Here is a 17,116-nt window from a genome sequence, read left to right as displayed (position 1 = left end):
GTGATGCAACAGTTGGCTTTTACTAGGCTATTTTTTAAAGTGACAGATTTTCTGTGGTCTGAATGTGGTAAATGGTAACTGAACTGTTTACCACTCTTTTTATACACTCTCTTGAGTTTTATACACTCTTAGATGAAGTTTATCATGTCACACTGCTTAAAATATCAACTACTCTACATCAGTAAAATATGGTGCAGTTCAATGAATGTGCAGTACAGTAATTTCTGTTTTCTTTAACATTTTACCATAAGTCAGGATCACACGCAAACTACACAAAATGTCTCACAGTGTGTCACAAGCTCTTCCTCCAGTTCAAGCATACAACTCAAGAATAGAGTGATGGAGGGAAGGAGATGAGCATCAGATGAGCATTTGATTGGCCGTTGCCCTTTGGATTCTTTGACCATCATTGGCTGAAATGAAGGGGGAAACCCTTCTCTAGCACACATAACCCTTCCTCCCAGTCATGAGGTGCTGCCATGGGCTAATTCTGTACTCGGCACTCGTATTACCCTGAGAGAGAGAATGAAAAAGAGTGTGTGACTCTGTGTGTGAGTGAGATAGGAAGGGAGGGGCAAACAAGTTGTGCCGAGGGGGAGCGAGAGGGGGAGGGGGTTAAGAATGCAGACGCAACAGCCTGAGATTTCTAGGGAACCGGACGGAAGGAAAGTATGAGCAGTTCATAAGACAAGAAAGTACAGAAAGGATGAGGTTGAGAAGCATGGAAAAATAACAAATATGCCTTAAAGAAACATAGCGGACAAGAAAGGAGTGGAGGAATTCATTCTTGTGCGAGACAAGAAGACATGAGAAGAAAGTGGACTGATAGATTAAGGGAAGAGCAAAGCAGCAGAGAAGCGATAAAAAGCCAGGCCTGTCAGTAGAGAAAAGAAGAGAAAGAGAGCTAGTGGCAGTTAAATAAAGAGGAGAGAGGGAGGGTGAGGAGATTAACAGTCTGAGAGAAAGAGAGTGAGTAAAGAAAAGGGTGCAGTTGTCAAGAAACAGACACAGTGATAAAATAAGGAGAAGGACGGCAGAGCAAGAGAGGAAGTCATTCGCAGTGGCAACATCTACAAATGAGTATATGAGAGCACATGCATGTCAGCGGCTATGTGTGCGCCGAAGCTCGTGTGTGATAGTGGATGCACGTTATGAGGACTCTTATGCTCTGGCTCCTTCCTGTCATCTTTCTGTGTTCCTTCTGCAGTGTGGCCTTCTGGATATTCCTCTCTAACAAGTGAGTGTATTAATTTAAGCCTGAGTGTGTGTCTTATAGCCTTCTATTTGGAGACTGAACTTTAAAAGACCTGAGTGCTAAATATCGATAGGGTCTTCTGGCCACCTAGACTGAAATTAAGTCTTTTTTCGGGTCAAGTTAGTTACCAATCATTTTTTAGTAAGTAAAGGCCTCTTTAATCTTTGTACTGTCAGATACGTGGAGACATTTGATTAGCAAAAGATTATATTACATTGTTACAAAGGGGTCATGAAAGCAAAGCAAGATGATACTTTTGGAAAAATGGTTCAATGTTTTAGAATGCTGGAAAGGTCTAAAAGTTGGACTTTAGATGTTCGTTTCAGTAAAGTTCCGTAGAACATTTCACTTTAGAAAATAATTGAAAGTTTCATTTGCATGTCTGAACACTGATCTCTTAAATTAAAGGCTTATAAAATCATTAAACTTGAACATTAACTTTAGCTAGACAAAAGTTTCATTTAATATATTTAATATAGTGCAATATCGTTTTGCATTTCACATGACAAAACATTTACTGACTGAAACATAGTCAATTCTATTATGAATAACAAGCATCTTCAAATGAACCATGATAATTAAATTAACAACTAAATGGCATTTATTACATGGCTCTCTATAAAACATAATTATGATCGGTCAGTCGCAGTATTTAGTAGTCAGATATATTCACTGCCGCCCATGGCAATGCTGTTTCTCTTGTTTTATACAAAAACAACTGGCAACATCTTACGTTTCATTTATTGATTGCATTGATATCAGAAAGCTTCAGTTCAGTATTAATATTAAAGTACTTTTCACTATAAATTTTACGGGTAGCTTGAATGTAAAACATTGTCATGAATTAATTGTATTCCCATTTGTGAAAATAGCCAACAAATTCATTGTTGTAGGCTAACCCGATCTCATGTAAGTGCGTATAGCACGATTTTCTGCTTCTATTTGGACAGCTGGATTACTACCCGTGCGCCTAGACCAAGCAGGTTGTTGCATCCCCTGGGATTCTTTATACTTCTGCCTGGAGGCTGTGGGAGGTTTATGACAGGCTCGCTGAACAGTTTCCCTCATTGTGATAGAGCGCTCTGCCCTATCCAGCACTTCTTGAGAGTCTGAATGAAAGACCTGACCAGGCATCACTGGCAAATTCATTAGCTCACCTCTTATGGCGTCAGGCAAAGTGGTTTGTGCCAGCCATATTTGTCTACGACATAAAATAGCCGAAGACATTACCTCCCCCACATCACGTGTCAGTTGAGAGTGGGCAGCCAAAGCGGAATCAACAAGGTTCCTAGAATCTTGGTCATCCGCGCTTATTGTTTTTCGCAAAGCTGCTAGCAGGATAGCCAAAGCATTGCCTGTACGGGCTGCACGTGCAGCAGCATTAAAGGACCGTGAAACCAGACGGTCAGTTTTGGCACACTCCTTCCTGGGACAACGAGGGTTATTGGAAGCACGGATGGGGCCTAAGGCAGTCCATGCAGCGATCACTCGTTCTACTGGTGGCATATCCCCAATCCAGTTTCTGTAGGATAACGGGCACTGGGCAACCGTCTACAGCCTGCATTAAATTGAGGCTTTTGAGACGGTTTCTTCCAAGCTGTTCTCAACATAGACGTGTAGTCGTCTGCCACTGGAATACAAGGTGCAGAACTATTCTGAGATATGCCATCCCATACACGTTCGTTACTATAGCAAACCCCACCTCCCCACACACACACACAAATTGCAGAGGGCCTCACACGTCAACTTCGCGCAGGGCCTCTCACCCCCCTTGCGATGGCCCTGGCATCTGTTTACAAAAAAAATGTAAGCGGAATGTTTTTTTTTTCCTTTTTCAGTGTGTTCAATGTTCTATTCTGTTCTGTTTAGGAACAAACCACAGAGTGACACCTTTCAAAAGAGACAAAACCATGCATATACTCCAAATGGTTAAAGAACAGCATGCAATTTACTTTGGTTATGCCTTTTTAGGCGTTTTAGGCTAATTTTACAGGAATGCTAAGGGGTTAAAAGCGTCTGGAATGCAATAAAGTCATTTTTAAAGCTGTTTTTAAAGCATTTGCTGCATGGATAAAAAATAGGCTAATAAATAATTCACATATCAGACAAAATTGCGTTGCAGCAAAACCTTTAAATGTTAAGGTATTCAGAATAGAGCAACATAAAAAACAGAAAATATAAGCAGCTATACAATTATAGGACAAAGTTTTACATATATGCCATTATAATTAGTGTTTTATTTTGTACGGAATTATAAAATAAACCGCAAATAGTATTTGCATTCCTCCTTCAGTTTACATTCTCGCTCTCAAGTCAGCTGGAACACAATAAGCCTGTTAAACACACATTTTGTTAGACTAGAGCATTCTGAAGTTGACTTGTTGATGAAATTTAGATACTGTGAGTTGGATCACAGTATAAGGTAATGTTGTTGTTTTTTCTTCTGTCATGGCTGTGACCATTCCCTTATTATGTGCTGTTACACTGGCAACAGCATCCTTTAATCACAACAAGGCATGTGGGAGATTAAACTCTCTGAGAACTTCACTGCGGCACAGAATCACTGGGTGTTCCACCATAGGTAATGTGGATTAGGCTTCTGTTATTTACATGCCAAATGACAGGAAACAAACTTAAGTCTTTAATTGTTACATGAAGATAAGTATAATAAAAGTTGCTTTTGGCGAATCACATCTGAAACTTTATAATGCTAAATTGCTACATAGGCCTCATAAAGAGTAAACCTACAAATAGACTCTGAATTTGAAAGGTCAAAGGTCACCTGTGGCCCCCAACATCTCACAGTAGTTTTTCAGTAGTATGAAGATAATTTTAAGATTCTTTTCAACAAGGCTGTTTGTGTTTAGATATATTGAAGGTTCGATATGTGATCTGCTCAGAGGAATTTTCTTTTTTAAATAGTGTGCAAGGGTAGCAGGTAGTGATATGGATATGGTGTAACAGAAAGTAAGGAAGGGACAGAAAGTGAAAAGAAAGATAAGGAGATAGAGGGACAAATATATTGTGAGACAGAGAGAGGCTGTCTGCAGCACACAAAATATTAGTCATCAGCCATTCATATTCGAGGACACAGGAACTGACTGTTGTTAATGTTCTCCCAATAAAACCAATAGTTGCTGATCTTTTTTTCTCCTGCTATGTGAGCTGCAGGCATTCCTACATGTAAATGTATTCCTGTGATCTCAATTATGAGTGACATTTAGTGTTTATTCTTCTGCAACAACACTTTGAATTGCCACTTGAATATTAGAATGGGTTTGTTTGTTAATTTTCTACTATTAATGAGATTTTGCCTCTGCAACAATATTTGAACCCTTATTTATGAGCGATCAATTTTGTTTTGTTAACATTTTCAATCTCTTTCTCTCTACAGTAATGTAATCCCACATCCCTCATCTAGGATTCCTCAAAAAAGACCAGAAACACAATCTTGCAAAGGATGCAAGTAAGTATGCAAAGGTGCAAACTTGCTTAGATAACACTTCACAGCATATAACACCTGTACTTTTTTCATTTTATGTTACCTTCGTATTTTCATTTAATTCATATTAGAAGTAATATAATGATATCAGTTTTTTTGTCTCTTATTTCATTGTTCATGTTTACATTTCAGTCATTTCTCTTATAGAATTAAACAATTAAATCGGACACATTTTGAGATACATTTAAAAAAAAAAAAAAAATTCATTTTAAAATACAAAATAAAATCATTTTATGTTTCTCATAAAGCATATGTTTGTGAATCACCACAGTATGTCATTTCTGTTTGTATGCGTTTAATTCTTTCAGAGACAGTGTATTAATTGCCAAGGCACTGGAAAACTACTCAGACAAATGGAAAAAACACGAGGCAAACTTGAAAAGATTCAGGTAAAACAGTAGCCCAAAGCGGACCATGGGATGTTCTCTTTATTAGGTTAAACTGAGACATCTGTGGCAAAGCTTTGCTGGATAAGAATAAAAGTACTGTTCTGTTGATTATGGATTCATATAAACCAGACAAATACCCTGTAGAAATGCTTACTTAATTCGCCCAAAAATGAAAACTATTATCAAAAGATCTGTTCCTTTGAGGTTAGATTTTATGTCTTTATTACACAAAAACATATTGGGATTTTCTGGCCTATATACTCTATGGCTTCTTTTTTTCTATTTGTTAGATTTTCACATAACTGCAACACATCAGACTGAGCGTCTGTTTCCTTCCAGGTCATTACTGAGTAGCAAATGCCATGCTGTGTCAAAGGCTGTGGTCACACAGAATAACACCCCACTCGGGTCAAATGTTATTTATGATGGAGAGAGGAGAAAGCCGCTACATGTGACACAAGCCCTGTTCAACATTTTGGCTAAGGTAGCGTACCAGCATTAAAATTTGGGGTGAATTACTGTATGGTTTGTCTAATGAATTTGGAGTTACAGTGTGTGTGTGTTGTAGGAGCAGCCCTTTGGAAATGCAACATGGGAGTCATGTGCCGTGGTGGGGAATGGAGGTATTCTGGCCAACAGCAGCTGTGGAGAAGAAATAAATTCAGCCCAGTTTGTCATTCGGTCTGTATCAGATCAACCCATTTTACCTATTGGCTAGATTAATGTCAAAATGATTAGAATAATATTGGTGGCACGATAATTATCCATGTTTTTTTATGCTACTAAATGTAGGTACAAGCCTTAATATAGGGCATAATGGCACTTCTCTCATTCTATTTCCTATCAGCAACAATGCCTAATGCTGGCCTAATCAATCTCTGTCCACCCCTACATTTCAGATGTAACCTTCCGCCACTGGATAAGGGATATGAGAAAGATGTGGGCAACAAAACCAACCTGGTCACTGCAAATCCCAGCATCCTCCATGAGAAGTAAGTCTGTGATTGGCTGTAGTGACAAATAAAATGTCATTCTGTTTAGACAAAGAATCAGATTTCTTGCTGCTATAAATGCAGCAGTGCCTATCATGAACAGGATGAACGATTATCAATCCGTGATTTAAACTCACTCAAAGAAGGGGTTTCCACGCATCATTTTTCTATGCAATTTGTTATGTGGACAGATGAATTACTGTGATTCTGGGTACTGGGCGATATATCAGATACGGTTTGTCGCACGTGTATTTTTCTCCGATGCGGACGGACAGTGTACTTGCTCTTCTCGTACTCCGTGGCGGCGCATCATCACCGACTTTTATGAGCCGGTTCTTTACAGTGAATCAAAACCTAAAGCTCCACCAGCCATTGATTACAGAACAATAATGACTCTAATGAGCAGCTAGTGAATTGAAAACGTATAGCACGAACAGTGTAGTCCAATTACCGACCGAATGACTCAAATGAGTCGGTTCTGTTAATTGAATCAAACATATAGAAGTGAATTTAGATTAATTAGGACACTTTTCCCCATCGAAATTAGTGGCTTACAGCTGTGAGAACATGTCGCTACTGACTGGTTGTTCATATGACAACGTGTAGCTGAATATAGGCCTACACATATTCTCTTTGTCAGTAGTATTTTATGAATATCAATGCATGAATGTTAATCACATTAAAAGTAGTTTTTCAACATTTTATAGTAGATAATTTGCTAGGTAACTGCCAACATTATAATTTTCAAACTGTCCAGCAGCGCCTCGACGGGCTAACCGATTATAATCACTGAATTCCAAAATCGCATCCATTGATATAAAATCAGCAGAAAAACGTAGGCAATATAAAATTAAAAATCATCTTAGCTCGAGGGTTTGTCATCCCCCCAAACACACAAATTCGCGCATGATTGCAAATGTTTTTACTTATCAGAAAAATATTGCTTTTGAGTCATAACTTTTGAAGTTATTAAATGATCATAAAACACTTGAAATACTTCAAATGTAATCATTTTAATAAACTGATTGAAAATGTTTCTTTATTTCTCATACCGGCTTTAACCTTTAACAAATTTCCTGAAAAAAAATTATGAAAAGTTATAAATATAGCTTATATTATGAAATTATAAATACGGTGTTGTTGTTTAGTATGTAGTTAAGGCCAATTATCAGACTGCATTTATACCACCTCTAAAAGGTCTGAGAAAAGTCTTTAAAAAGTTTCTGTAAACACAACTTGCAAGAATAGTTTTAATGTATTTATTATTGATATTATCTTTGGCAATGGAATTGCATTTCTTTTTTTAAAGATATTTATTCCTTACTAAACATAAGTACTACACACATTGTTAATGATCTGGAATCATTGAGAGGAATATTCAGGCTTTTCTTTCTCCACCTCTTCTTTTACAGGTACAGTGGACTGATGGAGCGCCGTCGTCCATTTGTGGAAAGCCTTCGTCCTTATGGACAAGCCTTATTGCTGTTGCCAGCCTTCTCCTACGGTCACAACACACCTGTATCCTTGCGTGCCTTTTACACACTGGAGGACTTTGGCAGCAACAGCCCTCTGCCCGTTTTCCTGAATCCGGAATACTTGAGGAGGTTGTCAAAGTTTTGGCGTGAGCAAGGCCTTAACTCAGTTCGACCCAGCACAGGACTCATCGTGGCCAGCTTAGCACTAGAAATCTGTTCAAATGTCCATTTGTATGGTTTTTGGCCTTTCAGTAAACATCCATATGACAGTCAGCCGATCACCAACCATTACTATGATGATCGAGAGAGCAAGAAGAACGCACATTCGATGCCAACCGAATTTGAACATTTATTGAAACTTCACAAGCAAGGCGTGATTCGCATACACCTTGGCGAGTGTCAACCCACTCACAGCTAAAACATGAGACTGGCTGGAAACTAGGCCTTGCCTGTAATGTACTGTACACCCAGGGCTGTCACTAGGAATTCTGGGGGGTTGGGGGGACTACAACAGGCCACCTGGATGGGTGTCTGGAAAGACACAGCTGTGAATGTGAATGCGGACTGAATTTATATAGCCTATATTGCTGTGCACATTTGCTCAAAGAAGCAGCCATGACCATGCACAACAAAATCATGTTTTTTAAGTTATTTTGAGATAATATTGCACACATAAATAGCTGAAAACGAATGTAATTATTTTAGCCTTGGTAAACTGTGAAAGAATTTATTTAGGAAAATGACTCCTAGCAGCACCCCTAAACACTCACTAAGCAGACTTGCCTTAGTCAGCCTTTAACATGCTCGTTATTGGTGCTCCTCCAGCTCTGTTGCATTCATCACAAGTGCCAGTCTGTCATTTTTAGCAGCTAGTAGCAGTGAATGTGAATTTGATCTCAGGTGTGCAGAAATAGCTAATAGCAGCACTGGATTATAACTCTAGACTTTGAGTCCAGGACTCAGATCTCAGCTAAGGGATCACAGAAATGTCTGGATGATTGGAAGCACTACACCACATTCACAGTGTGAAACAATAGGAAGCATGGATATGGGTTAGCGTCACTCAGAGTAAGAAGACAAGAGATGTAAAAGCTGACAATAGTGGCAAATTTCAAATGTGCCAATTTTGAATGCCCTACCTGAGCACGGCTTTTACAGCAATCACTGTAAAGTAAATAAAATATGCTTTGACATATCAATTTGTGTGATTTTATTTCCTTTACCTTTAAACCCAACTTAAACACAATTTTTCTTGTTGTTCTCTCAAATTTACTGATACAGTTTCAGTGATTAAAAGCTCACTGGATGGGAAGGTTTCAGTGAATAACAGTTTAAATAGCTGTTTGTCACTCAAAGCTAAGACTTATGAAGATATAATATAGTGCATGAGTCATATGGACTACTTTTATTGTACTTTCATTGTGAATTTAGTTCTTTGAAAACTCCAGTCCCCATTCATTATAATTATAATAAAAAGAGTAAACGGTACATTATCAAAAAGAAAAAATCAATACCAAAACATGAATTTAGACATGAGTAAATGATGTCAAAATATTTATTTCTGGGTGAAATATTCCTTTGAATCTTCAGCACATATACCTTTAAAATATTTATTATTATTAGACTCATTTGATCCAGTCTTAATTTGCTTCTGTCAAAATATTGTACAAAGTAAACTCCTGCTGACTCTTTCCATTTGAAGGGGAATAAACATTGAGACATTCAGGGCTAGACTGATGAGAGTGAGTTGGCCAGTAGAAAGGCTTTTTGCGGTCATTTGTTGTCACTAGAGCTTGTTATGATGGAACAGCTTGGCAGTTTGTGCCTTCTGAAATTCCTCTGCGTGTGAATAAAAGTAGATGTTGATGGATGGGCCCGTAATATATAAAAATGTACCATCAAACTACAACGGACAAAAAAGAAGTGGAAGCCCATTCTTTTGAAAAGTTTGTAGTTAGTGATCTAGATAAAGTCATTGATGAGCTGTCTTTGCAAAACAACTTTAAAGAACAAAGAACGATACATTTTATGAAAACAAGCAGTTTTGTTAATACGGTTAATACCGTTTGCTGCTGATAAATTGGCTTTTGAATCATTTGTTAAATTAATACACGTAAATGTACACTATGCACAAAACTAACAATAAATAACTAAAAAAAAAAAATCACTAATTAACTATTTAAAGGGATAGTTCATCAGAAAATGTAAATTATGTTATACTCACCCTCGTATTTCCAAACCTGTATGACTTTCTTTATTCTGTGAAACACAAAAGAAGAGCTGTTGTCCTTATAATGAAAGTCAATTGGGTCAACAGAGCACGACCCCATTGACCTTAACTATATGGTCAAAACTTTTTAAAAATAAATTCTTTTGTGTTCCACAAAAGAAAGATATTTTGAGGTGAACCATCCATGTAATATTTGGATCTTTGTCCTGACCCCTTAAAGTGACAGTTCACCCAAAAATGAAAATTGTCATCATTTACTCACCCTGAAATCGTTTCAACACAAGAAAGAAACTCATACAGTATTAGAATAGGCGAGTAAATTCTCATTTTAAGTCAGCTCACTGTATGGGAAGTGTTGCTAAAAATGCCAAAATAATTTCCTTGAATTAAATCGTGTGTGAATATATCACGAAACTAAACATCAAATTTATGTATAAACGATGCTTTGGCCAAATCAAGCAGATACTTGCTGTTATGACTGCCCCCCCCCATATACAGCTGTTACAAACTCCAACACACATCCACACAGAAAAGGTCAAAGTAGTTACATAGCAGAAATCTTTTTTGTTTAGAGTTTTCCATTGGAAAGAGCGCCTTGGAAATTCCCCTAAAACATTCCTATTTTCGTATTCGATTATGACTATGAAAAAAAGGATTCATTGAGCACACTGGGAAATGTATTTGCACTGGTTGACTACATCACATAGTTTGTTTTGCTACTATTAAAGGCAACAAAATCATAAAAAATCCTACAAAATCTATTTTGTAATAAATCATATGGGCACTGTTGAATAGAATTCCATGTCTTAAAAAAGCTAATAAAAAAGAAGCCAAATCGATGTTTAAAAATACAAACAAGTCAAGTCTCGATTAGAAACCACAAATCTAATGCCACAATCTTCAGCATCAATAAATACTGCTGAAATGCTGATATGTAAAGGGTTTTTTCTTTTCTTTAATTCATTAATCAAATATTAGTCACATGCACTCATGCAATCACTCCTCCACAGCCTCGTCCTCAGCTACACGCAAGCGCACACACGCAGGCACACACAATGGTGTTCTATGGCGTGTTTTCCTCAGTCTGCATGACTGCATAGTAGCTCGATGTCTTTGTGACAAACAGTATTTGGTCTCCCATGGCAATCGTCACAAATTGAAACATCCTACATAAAGGCAAACGTCTCACAAGTTGGAATGTGGCAGTAAGAGAGAATGGAAGACTCTTCACAGTGTGTGAATCTGTTTGTGTGTAACTTAGATATTTACATAGCATGATCTGAAGAGTGTCACTGTTAAACTCACAACCACCATTTGAACCAAGTTAGACCTGCTACTTGGTTTGGCTATATCAAGTCTGTTAGAACCAGAGGATGTTCCCATAAATACATGTTCACTAGAGCAATAGCAACAATACACAGTGACTTTCTGACAATTCAGTCTGAAAGAAAATTAATTTCATATGCACCTAAAAGTACAGGATTCCCACACTTTATGAGCAATGAATTTCCATGATTTTCCCCCTTAACTTATTGATTCATCATTCAATTACTAGATAAAGTTTTTTATAATTTCATAATGGCTGAACTCACAAAGAGTAATTTCTATCTAAAGAAATAACCAAGAAAACTGAGCACTGAAATGAATTTACTTTTAATTTAATTTACTTTCCTTTTTTATTTATTTATATATTTTTATTAATTTCCTATTTTTTCAGGTCTGGAAATCACACTTTTAAAAATCCATGTTATTTCCAGGACCATGGGGACCCTGTACATATTTATATGGCTGATGAGACTAGACTGCAAATGCTTTCTTCACCAGTAGGGGATAGTACAAGAACAGAGTAGGAAGTGGATCCATCAACGGAATATCCCAAGTCTTGGTGGCTAGAAATACTACAGAGATCTCAAAACTATGAGAATCTCTACAACTGAAAGACACTGTACTGCTTCCTCAAACACCCATAGCTATGAAAAAAATTGCACTGGATGTGTTTGTGTGTTTGTAAATGTAGATTTACAGCTTATTTCACAGGACTGTTTGTTGGGTCTGGAAGACCACAGTGTACCACCACAGCATTGGTGTATCATAGCATATAGCTTGGCATTGTGATGCAAAAGTTATTGTTTAACACTGGAAAAAAAGGAAGACAGCTGGTTTGGAATCGAATTGTAGTGTCATCACTCTCCCGAAAGAATCCGATAGGAAGACTTTCTCAACTCACTGAATAGTTCCAACTTTGAAAACGGATGGGTATTTCTGGATTATGAGGGAATGTTCTTAGAGCTCAACATAATCTTGAGTGCACAAGATTATTTTAGGAAGATCAAGAAATAGTAAGAAAAAAAATCCATCTCATTCTTGGAGTTTCCTTAAGGCACTGAAAGCACTTCAAAAAGATATACAGCATTTTTCCAATCGTGTATGCGCAGTCTTTGTAATCTGTGGGATACACAGGACATTTTGTGTCTAAAAGAACTTGCAGAATTGGATGATAGTGTGCACCACTGAGTGTAATGTTCAGGTGTGCATGCAAATGTCAGATCCAGACAGATGGTTTGCCTTCTCCTGACTTGCTGCTGCTGCTGCTGCTCCCAGCGCTTCCAGATTTTCCATGCTTGGACCGTTGCTTTCGCTCCTTCTGTGGTGCTGTGGTGATGTTGCTCTGAGGCTTCTCGTCTATGTCATTGGTGTTGTTCATCTCGTCGTGGTTATTGCTAGCATGGTGCTGCAAGGTATAGGCTTGAATCGCGGCCTCTAACTGTATCACATCTTTGTTGATGGGAGGCGGTCTCGCCTCACCTGCAGATGGGAAGTTGTCCTCATTGGAGCCGTACTGCTGCTGCTCCTCCTGTGCGATGTTGGCTCGGTTCTGCTTGCACGCCATCTTGGCATTGCTCAGGTCTGTGTACGGCATTGTCTCGGGCTTCACCACGATGTTGTAACCTGGTGGCGCAGAAGGGGTGTTCCAGGAGAAGGGATAACCAACGTAGTCTGCTTCTCGTACGCCGCCCACAACTCCGCCTCCGGGTTCCCCCTCGCTGAGTGAAGGCCCACCTACTCCGACAGAAACACCCCCTGCCACAAGCAAGCCGAGCTGGTACTCATCATCGGTGGCTGATTCGTTTCGTTTGCGCAGTGCATCACGGAGAGTTCCCACTCCGAGGTGAATCATTTCCCACAGGTTTAGCAGCAGGCAAAGGCAGCTGACACCGTACATGATTCGGAGGAAGATGGTCTTTTCGGTGGGGCGTGAGATGAAGCAGTCTACATGGTGTGGGCAGGGTTTATCCGAGCACACGAAGATTGGTTCCACGCGAAAGCCGTACAACAGGTACTGTCCCGCCAGAAAGCCCGCCTCCAATGCGGAGCGCGTCAGCAGCTGTAGCACATACACTCGCATCAGACCATCGTCTCGTATACGCCGGCGCCCATCATGGCGCACTTTGGGTTTGGGTCGCGGTGGCACCAACTCACGACGCGTGTTGTCTATCTCAGGCACTTCGTAGATCATGGGGTCGTCCTCGCGTTCCTCTTCCCCACCCTCATGTCCTGGCCGGTGCTGCCGTGCACCAAAGTACATCTTTCTCGGTCTGCGCTGAGTGTATCCGCCCCCTGCTGAGTCACTTGCGGCTGGAGCCCCGGCCCCCATGCCGCCCCGCAATTCCTCATTGTGGGAGATCTTATTGGCCACGTAGCCCATATAGAGCAGAGAGGGCATGGCGGACAGGATGATCTGAAAGACCCAGAATCGCACGTGCGAGAGCGGCGCGAAGGCATCGTAGCAGACGTTCTCACATCCTGGCTGGCCCGAGTTGCAGACAAACTTACTCTGCTCATCATAGTATATGGATTCGCCGCCCACCGCAGTCAGTACGATGCGGAAGACAACTAGCGCAGTGAGCCAGAGTTTCCCCACCGACGTGGAGTGGTGCTGGATCTCCTCCAGCAGACGTGTCAGGAAGCTCCAGCTCATGACGTCTGATGACAACGGGGCAGACAGCGTCCCACACTGCACAGCTCACAGACTCTGTGGACAAACACAGAGAGTTTCAAATTAAAATGTCATACCTTAAAACAATTACATACAGTATGTGAAGCATAATTATAATATTTTTAGTGCAGTTTTTGATGTGTATTGACACTTAATAAAAAATAGTGTGACTTTTCATAAAAATGTCTCAATATGGTAGACGTAGGAATGAAAGTCCCATCTTTCAATTAAAATAGCCAGTCAAACGAGCCAGATCTTTTAGCTATTAAGCTATGAAGGAAAAATGTATGATACAGCTATTGTCAATTACTGATTTTTCATTGTCATTTTAGTGATGATTTGACATGTTATTGAAACATTGTTCTGGATATTCAGGTCTGTCATTTTTGAATTAGATATCTGTATATGCATAATTAGAAATATGAATCAAAAACAACTTGAAACTTGAAAGAAAAAAAAGGTAAAAGGCTTCTTTGAACACTCTAGGGATGTGCCAATAATTATTTTCATTTCATGGATGAAAACCAATAAATGGCCACTATTACAATTACTATTTTTCTAAATAAAATATTAAAAACTAAAATCAACTGTTTTTAAATGCTACATTTCAGGCCTCACAACATTAAAGTATACAGTATGAAATATAGATTTTCATTTTGAGATTGCTGAAAATTAAATTTAACAGCATTATTAAATTAAAGTGTATAAAATGAAAGTGTTTTTAAAAATAACTTAGTGAACATTAGATGACAACAAAGATAAACAAATGAAGGAAATTAGCTTTATTAAATATCCAATAATTTTATATCCAAAATGAAAAATAAAAAAAAACAACAACTGATAACAGATATGGTACCAATATATACCAATATTCATCTATATATAGTTCATTGTGCATTCTGCTAGATATATTGCTCAATAAAAGGTCAACCTAGTGTTAATAGACTCAGTGAATGGAACTCATTAAACAAATGAAGGAAATTAGCTTTATTAAATATCCAATAATTTTATATCCAAAATGAAAAATAAAAAAAAACAACAACTGATAACAGATATGGTACCAATATATACCAATATTCATCTATATATAGTTCATTGTGCATTCTGCTAGATATATTACTCAATAAAAGGTCAACCTAGTGTTAATAGACTGTTCACACACACATACGCAGACACAATTACCTTGATCAGTGAGCCTGAACCACACAAATCTTCCCTGAGGGAGAACAGCTATAGTGAGCGGGTGAGTGTGTGACCTCTCTGGTTTGTCTCTGCTTGTTCTTGTTTTGCTTTTTTTTTTTTTTTTTAATGCTTTGTATTTCTTCTTCCAATAAAGCAAGTATTGATTGTTATGACCATATTAGGCCACATCTGAGCAAAGACAAGGAAGACATGATCATAATATCTCATATAATATCTTATAATACGTGCCCAAATATATAGTATGCATGTTTGAGAGAACAGAATAGACTAATTTATTTCTTCTCAAAGGTCACCGTTATCCAGCTCAACAGGACCAGAGAGTCCAGGGCTTTCTCCTGTTGCTCCTGCCCATAAGAGGATCTCAGTAGTGGGCATGCGCTCATGTGTACTTGCCCTTCACCTTTAATCTGTGTCTCATTATGCTGGTAGAGGAACTAGGGGTGAGGAATATAAGACTTAGAATGTGACTCATATGTAGGCACACTAACGAAGTACACACACATACTCAAAATACAAAAGACGTAGAGAAAATGAGAAGGATCCACTGGTCACTCTGAAGCATCTGTCCAAAGGGAATAAAGGACTTTGTTTTATATCTGTGACTGTTGAACACTCTCACTCACACACAGGCTTTGGCCACAGGGAGTCAACTAACAACCATAAAATAATATTAAAATGTTCCTGTGTGTGTATTTGACATGCTCGAACAAAATAAAGTGTGCCTCAGCATTAGTACTGTGTCACTTTTATGATATGTCAAAGGACTCTCTGGGGCAAGACAACCCTTTTGGTTTCATGCCAAGTAAAACGAAAAAAAAAAAAAAATCTGTTATGCTTAATTCATAACATTACTTAATGAGAGCTAAGAGTTATTTAATGTAAAAACAAAACAATTAGCAACATCACAGAAGACAGATAAAATTAAATACTCAAATACAGAGTTCTGGCATGAAACTCTAGATGGCGCAGTCCGATAGGTCTAACTCAATCTGACCTAATGACATCATTATCACATGGCAGAGCTGATTGGTTCTCTCCTGTATCGGTAGCCAATAAACTTGCTGCTCAACATTCAAATATATGACTAGTGCTTGCCGTAGCAGTGCAGCTTGATTCAGAAACCGTCCACCTTCCCCAGCTCCACCTGTATAGATCTGCTACGAGGTGATTCATATATGCTATTTGGGGGTTATTTCATGTATGTTATATTTGCAGCAGCAATATTTCTTACATGCTCGCAGCAGCATGTTGTGGATGTATTGGCAGTAGCAAGTCTCTGTCCTTGCTCTGCCGCAGCAGCAGCGTAGCAGATCTATTCCGCCAAGACCAAATACATTAACATTGTCATGTACATTACCATGCTAATCCCTCCGAGAGTTGTCATGACAAAATTACATTTGAACACAAACTCATAAGAGCTACTGTACACACTACATAATGAATAATAATCATCACCAGACCATGGGCGGTGCTAGGGAGGGGCTAGCAGGTGCTTCAGCACCCCCAAGAAAGACAAAAGCACCCCCATAGCACCCCCACAGATTTTTTCCTGGAATCAATTATATACATGCTATAGCCTATTGTATTTAATAATTATGATAAAAAAAAACAATTGACTCCTTACCCATGCATAACTCGTGCAATGCAACAACGACGTGATTTGCAGCTGTCCCACTTTTCGTAATGTCATTATAGCATTTTATTTTAAAAATGGAGCGCTTCCTTGTGCTAAGTAGGCCTGCCCCCGACTAAAGATTTTTCTAGTCAACTAGTCGCATAATATATTAAATTGATTATTATAATAATATATTAACCATCCTTTAAAGGGTTAGTTCAGCCAAAAATGAAAATTGGGCTGCGTTTTACTCACCCCCGATGCATCCTAGGTGTATATGACTTTCTTCTTTCAGACGAATCCAGTCGGAGTTATATTAAAAATTGTCTTTGATCTTTCAAGCTCTATCGTTGTACTCAGCGGGTGTTGCATTCCTTCGGTTCAAAAGACGTGAAATAAAAAGCACCCTTCCACAAAAAAAAGTGTCTCACACGGCTCCGGGGAGTGAACAAAGGCCT

The 17,116-nt window shown here is 38.7% G+C and overlaps 2 protein-coding genes across 4 annotated transcripts in view; one reads left to right on the top strand and one right to left on the bottom strand.

The window, feature by feature from the left end:
- The first annotated feature begins 581 nt into the window (after positions 1-581).
- LOC107731147 (alpha-2,8-sialyltransferase 8F-like) lies at positions 582-8,829 on the top strand. Of its 2 annotated transcripts, XM_016542138.1 has the most exons (7): positions 582-1,237; positions 4,650-4,721; positions 5,066-5,146; positions 5,486-5,630; positions 5,715-5,827; positions 6,046-6,138; positions 7,551-8,829. In XM_016542138.1, the coding sequence occupies exons 1-7, from the start codon at positions 1,143-1,145 to the stop codon at positions 8,029-8,031; spliced, it is 1,080 nt and encodes a 359-aa protein (XP_016397624.1). In that variant the 5' UTR covers positions 582-1,142; the 3' UTR covers positions 8,032-8,829. The 2 variants fall into 2 exon arrangements, with proteins under 2 accessions (XP_016397624.1, XP_016397633.1); XM_016542147.1 differs by lacking the exon at positions 582-1,237 and having other exon boundaries at positions 4,710-4,735.
- A 2,789-nt stretch (positions 8,830-11,618) lies between these two features.
- Positions 11,619-17,116, bottom strand: part of LOC107731105 (gap junction gamma-1 protein-like) — a 37,390-nt gene continuing 31,892 nt past the window's right edge. For both annotated transcript variants that reach the window (XM_016542098.1, XM_016542103.1), the window contains exon 2: positions 11,619-13,876. In XM_016542098.1, coding sequence (XP_016397584.1) covers positions 12,386-13,822 — 1,437 coding nt within the window. In that variant the 5' untranslated portion in view covers positions 13,823-13,876 and the 3' untranslated portion in view covers positions 11,619-12,385. The remainder of the gene's footprint in view (positions 13,877-17,116) is intronic.

The sequence above is a fragment of the Sinocyclocheilus rhinocerous genome, unplaced genomic scaffold (genome assembly GCF_001515625.1).
Source record: "Sinocyclocheilus rhinocerous isolate Xijiao unplaced genomic scaffold, SAMN03320098_v1.1 scaffold1185, whole genome shotgun sequence".
Lineage (NCBI taxonomy): Eukaryota > Metazoa > Chordata > Actinopteri > Cypriniformes > Cyprinidae > Sinocyclocheilus > Sinocyclocheilus rhinocerous.
This window is presented reverse-complemented; position numbering and strand designations above follow the sequence as displayed.